Below are 7,943 nucleotides of genomic sequence, written 5' to 3'. Positions count from 1 at the left end.
TGTCAAGATTTTATTGGTTTCATAACCCGTCGAATGACAAATTTTAAACGGTTGGTCCGACCGTTGTTGGAATGGTCATTTTGGGTATTTGTAGAATTGAATGGCTAGTCAAGAATGTGATTGGTCAGATGGGTCATTTTAGTCATATTTTTTTCTTTTCTCAATCCAATGGTTTACTCCTTTTAATGCCAGCGCATATACATATATAAACGTGGCAATTTCATGTCAAAGTAGGCCTTCTGTTAACTATGAACAAAAATATAGAAGACATGTCCTGTAAAACATTTCGCATCTCTCCAAGAGGATTGGACTAGGTTTAAGGGTATTAGGTATATGAGGGGACAAAGACCACTCTTTTCGGTTATAATGTCCCACTTTTTGGAATAATGCCGTCCTTGGATTTTAATCTTTTGTTTATGTGATGAAACTCATAAAGTCGGCCACAATACAAAGTACAACACTAACATTAATAATTATTCATTTGTTTTTCAAATATATGACAACCATAATTAGAATGCACACATTCAATTAACCTATGAAGCCAAACAAGGCAGAAATTAGCCTCAATCAATACAAGCAGCGGTCACAAAAACTCACCATAGTGTCTCAGGGCTAACTAGAAGCCTCTAGTTAAAGTGTCACGTCAAAGCCACATAAGCAAGAATCTATTAACTAACTAACCCTTTAATTATGTAGTGTGGGCGAACTAGATATTAAATAAAAATAAATAAAAATCGATCGGTTTGATTTGGCATTGTTTTAATGCCCCATGTGAGCCCACAACGCATGATAGTCTTACTAACCCAAGAAACGCCAACAAATTTGAATCGAGATAAAAAGAAACATAATTATGGATCAACCCACAAGATAAAGATGTACTAAAATCGACTCATGAGTCATGACATAGCGGAATGGAGCATCTATCTAGAACGTCAACTGTATTATCAATAAATTAGGAGCTTATATGTACAATAAATGAGCAGTATTTACAATAAAATAGTGTTAGTCAACATCTCATGATTGAAGTTAAGACTTGTATCATCATCTATATTATATATGAAGTTTAAATTAATAAGCTCGTTAATTAAAGGGATGCTAGCTTATTAGTCAATGTTTTCTTAGTTTTGAGAGTTCTGTTTGTATATATTAATATATTCTTAATTTTAAACAAATTAGATGAATTCAAATTAGCTTAGTGTTAACTTTTAACTCTTAAAGGGTATAATATATCATTACTCCATTGTAAGGACTATCAAAGAGATAGGCTCATATATCAAATCAAAGATACAAGCTTTTGGTTCATGCGAGTACTTCATATGATATGTGAAAACTTCAAGTCTTGCGTGAACTTCATATACTAATCTACGGTAGCTTGATTATGCGTTAACTTCATGTATGCGAGAACTAGATGGTGCGAGGTCTAGTGTATATGTGAACTTTGTTTGGTGTGTAAACTTGTTCTGTTTGATTCACCACGATATAGGCGATGCGTGTGTTAGTGGTAGTTATGACTTATGAGTGCACTTTGTAATCCATAACATTGTTAAAGGTCATGTTTCAATATCAGATTGCATTATTCACCTTTGTGTGTTCTTAATTCGTTTAGTTTCATATATGCAATCATGTTTATCACCAAATTGATCTTAGCTTCTCGTATATTGTTTGTTTCTATCACTCAATATATCAGTTTTGCCCAAATTCTTGGTATATCCATGGTTTTTGGTACTTAAATATATTTCAATGCAATATTCTTATACAAGCCAATTATTAATATTTTTACATTAGAAAATAATGCATTGACTTCAGTTTTTTTGACAGATGGGAGACACCCCCCTTTCATTTTGTGAGTAAACATGGGAAAGAAGATAATGTTTACAATATCCATTTTACTTGTTCTACTCAAATTGCTAAATTTTAATACATAAAAACCTCATGGGCAAAATATTATTAATTTTACAATAATAATAATAAGTATGATCATTATTATAATAATAATTCTTTTGTGTGTTGTACTTTTACTTGGTAGTTATTGTAAATAGGCATTAAGTTGAATGAGTTCTTCTATTCATGAAATGGAATATATATACAGAGAAGTCTCAACAATAAATGAAACAAATAAGGAAGCAATATTATTTACAAAGTACAAATATAATATACACAACATTCTACATATATAGTCACGTTAATAGTTATGTCCCTGATAAGCGGACTCTTGATTTAAAATACATATATGCAGAAAAGACCTCCCAATGATCAATGATTAGCAATTAATATAATCAAGTCAACCCACACTAACATACCTCATTAGGGTATAAATATGTTTCACTACATCTCCAACTCCCAAACCACATTTCAAATTCTTCTTTTTCTAAAATCATCGATCAAATCCATTTTAATCCAAACTTCCCAAAAAGATGGAGTCTTTTGGAACCATTTTAGATCAAAAATGGGAAAGTTTGAGCAGGATGTTCTCCGGTGATCAAGAACACTTCTCCGGCCATGGTTTATTTTCAAGTGAACAAGATCATGGTTTGAACTTTGAAACTCCTTTCGTAGTTTCATCCGTAATGACTGAATCCAACATTGCTAACCCTTTTTGCAATTCCTATGAAAATGTTAACCCTAATTTCTACCATGATTTCTCTCAAGAAACTAGCAACAATGAATGTTTTTCCTACCCATCTTCTAATCTTATCTCGTTACCGAGTAACGGTGCCTGTGATCATGAGCCAGTCGATTTTTATGGCGAAATGATCAATAACAACTCCTCATTACTAGCACAAGTTTTTTCTGATGATACAATGGAAGGAATTCAATGCTTGAGACAAAATATTAATATTGAGAATTCAGTCGATCCACAGCCGGTCCCGATTGCTGATAAACTCAAGCATACACCTTCCAAGAGGAAGATTGAAATGCCTGAAGCACCAAATAAAGTGGAAGACAAAGTCAATGATGAAAACCCTGATGAGAAACTGAAGAAGAAAACTAGGGTTTCTAGAGAGAGTGTGAGTATTACTATTTTATTGTAGTTATTGTGAGGTTGTGGAATTATTTTTAATATCTTGAATCACATCTTTGAATAAGTTTTAATATTATATTTTTCTTTTTTGAACAGAAAAATAAAAAGAAAGTGCAGCCAAAGAAGAAACAAAAGGTGATGGATGGTGCAGTAAATGTCAAAGAAAATGATGAACAAGACAATAACAATAACAACAAAGTAGAAGGTAATGCGCCAATCGCGAGTTCGAGTTCTTGCAGTTCTGAGGATGATGTTAATGGAGGCACCGCAGTAAACTCGAACTGGAAAACTAGAGCTAGTAGAGGTGCAGCAACTGATCCTCAAGCCTCTATGCAAGGGTGAGTGTTGATCACTTGATCCCATTATTGTTTTCGTGAGTTCATTTTGCGCGTTGACCTTATGAAATGATGATGAATTAACATTTGTTTTGTTTGGTTTATAGAAAAGAAGAGAGAGGATCAATGAGAGATTGAAAGTCCTACAGAACCTGGTACCAAATGGAACCAAGGTTGACATAAGCACAATGCTTGAAGAAGCTGTCCAATATGTCAAGTTCTTGCAGCTTCAAATTAAGGTATGATTAATAGTCATATAAACCTTCATTTATAACTCTTAATTTCTCAAATATTCCATTAAAATTTGGGTGATTAATTATTTGTTTATAAAAATTTATACAAAAGAAAAAGAATGTGTAGTCCATATTCCCACGGGTTAGGATTAATGCAACAAAAAAGGAAAATGAAACGGCTATATTTTAGAATCCGCTTTAGATCCGTAAAGATATTCATTTCATATGTCTAATCTTGAACCCTATTTGATGCAGTTGCTGAGCTCTAATGAAATGTGGATGTATGCTCCGATAGCTTATAATGGGATGGACATGGGTCTCTACCAGAAGCTTTCACAATCTTGAAATTATTAAATTTTTATTAAATTGCCGGATTAATTAATAAGTTAACTGAAATGACGAAGAGATTATATATATATCTGTCCTGACTAAATTGTAATTATGAAATTTGATATTCTTTTTTCTAGTCGTGAGAAGTTATTCTCATGGTTTTATAAATTTGTATGTATATCAACAATATATTATACAATTATCAACTACTAAATTTTGTGGTGACTTATTTTATTTGAAAGCTGTGTTCTTTATTACAAGCTTCATTGATTTTATATCTCAGTCTGGTGGTTAAATATAAATATATATCGGAGGTAATAGCATGGTTCATGTTGTTGTTCTCAAACTTAAACAATTGCAATCTTGATCTTAGAGCATCCACAACAATAAACCCTTACAAACCGCCACATCATCGCCACATCATATTCCAAACTTTTCTAAAAAACCACACTTTTTTCACAACAACAAACCTTTACAAACCTCATTAAAAAATTATTAAAATTATATATATAATATATATATTATATATATATATATGTGGATGTAAGATAGGGAAAGAGGAATGTGCCATCTCAAAGTCCATTTCATGTTTGCAGGAAAGGATTTCTAACCCAAGAACTTTACTCTACAATGGTAAACTAATGTTTGTATTGGGTTTATAACCTGCCACGTAGATTCAAACCTTGGAAACCAATGCTTGTTGTGGATGCTCTTAATAATAGAGTTAAGTATGCATAAAATGTCCAAACTACTCTTAATAATAATGATCATAATAATATAAATATAAATGGATTCCATCCCGAACAAGATATTAGTATAAAGGAAAGACTCGAAAATTGCTATAATGGAGGAGAACAAAGCATTTTTTATAAAGATGTGAATATCTTCTTCATCATAACGCGTTTTGGGCACTTAATGATAGCGCATGAGAGGACAACTTCCACAATTAAGCGTGCTCATGTGTGAGTAGTATCAGGATATGTGATATCCTAGGAAGTCTCCACCTAGGCAACCAAAAGCAAATCCGTGAGACAATGGTGGTTTGTCCCGACCAAAGCTGACAATATCAGTGTACGGCGGTAGGTGGGCTAGCTGTTACAACTATTTAAGGAAAGTCTTGGTTGACAAAATACCGGAACCTTGTTTGGTGGAACTCAGAACCGATAGCTTAGCTAAACCGCCTTTGGCAGCATACCACTTGATCGACTCGTCGGTGGTAGTGCATGGGGATAAGGTATCATGAGAAATATATTAGTGTCGCTGAGTCTAACAGCCAGAACATAAAATAAGTGAAAAGATACGTTAATGAAGAAAAACATGAAGGGGTGTGACGATGACCAAGATGTAAAGGAAAAGATAATGTGGTGGAGTTGTGGTGCGATAACGGTAAAGGGAGGCATGAAACAAAATATATGTAATTGCGCGGGACAAAATCGACGGTGGCACATGTATAAGAAGCAAATGAGAAAACTAGGGGGGGGGGGGGGGGCTTGTTAAGAATATGACATTTGTTTCAACAAAACATTGTGGTACTTCGCTACTTGTAAAAAGCAACATTTTATCATGATAGAAACATGAATACGAGTGTGCTTAGTTTTCTAAATTCTTGATTTGAGATATCGAGTGACCATCGAAATACTTATACTCAATAATTATAACACAATTATAAAAGATCATATGGCAAATGACCTATAAATAATACAATATAAGGGTAAGCAAAATTGAACCATAACCGAAAACTAATACATTATCCAAAACAAAATTAACCAAAATATAACATATATAATTGAACAACTAACTGACCATTTGGTTATGGTTATGCTTAATACGTTCTTCATTAACCGACTTTACCCAATACCGAGCCGAACCGTGAATAATTGTGTTTTTTTAAATTGTATACCCCCATTTCCATCTTTATACCTTTATTTATGACTACAGACTTAAAATAATGATATAATTGTCTATATCATAGCTTGAAACATCATAACCAAGCTTAAAACATACGTAAATAGTTTAGCTTAAAAAATTCATAATTGAGCTGCAAAAATATAACCGAACCAATTTCAACTAAAATTGGTTTCTCTCTTCTTAGAAAAGAAGAGAGAGGATCAATGAGAGACTAAAAGTCCTTCAAAACCTGGTACCAAATGGAACCAAGGTTGACATAAGCACAATGCTTGAAGAAGCTGTCCAATATGTCAAGTTCTTGCAGCTTCAAATTAAGGTATGATTAATAGTCATATAAACCTTCATTTATAACCTCTTAATTTCTTAAATATTCCATTAAAATTTGTGTGATTAATTATTTGTTTTCTAAAAAATTTATACAAAAAAAATGTGTAGTCATATTCCCATGGGTTAGGATTAAATGCAACAAAAAAGGAAAATGAAATGGCTATATTTTAGAATCCGCTTTAGATCCGTAAAGATATTAATTTCATATGTCTAATCTTGAAACCTATGGATGCAGTTGCTGAGCTCTGATGAAATGTGGATGTATGCTCCGATAGCTTATAATGGGATGGACATGGGTCTCTACCAGAAGCTTTCACAATCTTGAAATTACGAAAATTTTATTAAATTGCCGGATTAATTAAAAAGTTAACTAAAATGACGAAGAGATTTATATATATATCTGTCCCTGACCAAATTGTAATTATGAAATTTAATATTTTTTTTTCTAGTCGCGAGAAGTAATTCTCATGGTTTTAATTTATATGTATATCAACAATATATATTGTATAATTGAGTATCAACTAATAAATTTTGTGGTGACTTATCTTGTTTGAAAGTTGTGTTCTTTAGTTGCAAGATCCACTGATTTTATATTTCAGTCCGGTGGGTAAATATAAACTAAACGGGTGCCCGCGCGATGCAGCGGGTAACACTAAATTCTAATAATCATAGATGTTCATGGTTAGTTTGAAACATTAAAACCGTTTAAATTACTAATCATCGGTTTGGTTTCATGGTTTGTTTTTTTCCTTTTTTGGTAATTGGGTTTCTATTTTTTAAACCATAGCAAATAGTTAGTTTGCAGTTTACACTGAAAACCGACCATATAAAACCTGATCGGACAGTAAATTTATAATTAAAGCTCCATCTATGAAACTAAACTGTTAGTAACGATACAGGTAAATTTTCAACAGTGTAATTTCGGTCTTCAACGACAACAAAATGTTACTGGCGGTTTGGCTCACGGTTAACTTATAAACCGTCAAAATCGAATTAAGAAAACACATATAGGTTACATTTTAAATTTTTTAATTGAAAAAAAATATATAACAATACCATACTCAAATTAAAGACAATAGAACGCTCATTTTTATGGTGTAATTTTTTTAAAAACTATTAACGTACGAAAAAGTTATTGTTGTTTAAAAATCGTTGGTGAGAAATTGGTTTAAAATTAAAATTATAAGGAATACATGAGTAAAGATGATGGACCAAAGTTAAAACTATTTTATAAATTTATAAAACTTGAGTTAAGTAAAGGGAGAAATATTGTAATTATTTTTAAGCATATTTTGTAATAGACAAGTTTACCCTTAACTTAGATGCTTTATGAAATGTATCATATGCATTACAAGTTGTAAATTACTTAAAAAAGTTAGTGTCTTAATGCCCTTGTTTGGTGTATTATATATCATAAAGATATATAGCGGAGGTTATAACATGGTTGGTTCATGTAATTTTTAGATTTTGTATATAGCGGAGGTTTAAACTTAAACAATTATAAACTTGATTTTAATAGTGGAGTTAAGTCCGTATAAAATAACCAAAATACTCTCAACAACAACAACAATAATAATAATAATAATATAAATGGGGTCCATCCCGAATAATAAGACCCTCTAAATTGAGATAGTGCGGTAGCCTAAATACAGGAAGTCATCGTTCTAAAAGAATAAAATGAAAGACTTGAAAATTTTTAGAATTGTAACATCAAACATCAGTTGAAGAGGAAGACCTAGCCATCTTTATAAGAAGATGAATGTCTTCTTCATCATAACGTATTTTGGG

General features: G+C 32.0%; 2 protein-coding genes across 2 annotated transcripts; both read left to right on the top strand.

The window, feature by feature from the left end:
* The first annotated feature begins 2,390 nt into the window (after positions 1-2,390).
* LOC143557312 (uncharacterized) lies at positions 2,391-3,038 on the top strand. The gene has a single exon (XM_077046418.1). The coding sequence runs from the start codon at positions 2,415-2,417 to the stop codon at positions 3,030-3,032; it is 618 nt and encodes a 205-aa protein (XP_076902533.1). The 5' UTR covers positions 2,391-2,414; the 3' UTR covers positions 3,033-3,038.
* Positions 3,039-3,160: 122 nt separating this feature from the next.
* On the top strand, positions 3,161-3,935 carry LOC143557322 (transcription factor bHLH84-like). Its single transcript, XM_077046427.1, has 3 exons — positions 3,161-3,360; positions 3,470-3,596; positions 3,846-3,935. Exons 1-3 carry the CDS (start codon positions 3,161-3,163, stop codon positions 3,933-3,935), a joined length of 417 nt encoding a protein of 138 aa, XP_076902542.1.
* Positions 3,936-7,943: the final 4,008 nt, after the last annotated feature.

This window comes from Bidens hawaiensis, unplaced genomic scaffold, assembly GCF_021521415.1.
Source record: "Bidens hawaiensis isolate Kalapana, Puna unplaced genomic scaffold, B.hawaiensis_p1.1 tig00018889_1, whole genome shotgun sequence".
NCBI lineage: Eukaryota > Viridiplantae > Streptophyta > Magnoliopsida > Asterales > Asteraceae > Bidens > Bidens hawaiensis.
Note: the sequence above shows the minus strand (reverse complement) of the source record. Positions and strands in the feature narration are given on the sequence as shown.

Excerpts from the sequence above, each read along its gene's own strand:
- LOC143557312 (XM_077046418.1), top strand. The coding sequence starts at position 2,415 with ATGGAGTCTTTTGGAACCATTTTAGATCAAAAATGGGAAAGTTTGAGC.
- LOC143557322 (XM_077046427.1), top strand. The coding sequence starts at position 3,161 with ATGGATGGTGCAGTAAATGTCAAAGAAAATGATGAACAAGACAATAAC. Across the intron at positions 3,361-3,469 it reads CCTCAAGCCTCTATGCAAGG|AAGAGAGAGGATCAATGAGA; the intron begins GTGAGTGTTGAT and ends TTTATAGAAAAG. Across the intron at positions 3,597-3,845 it reads TCTTGCAGCTTCAAATTAAG|TTGCTGAGCTCTAATGAAAT; the intron begins GTATGATTAATA and ends TATTTGATGCAG.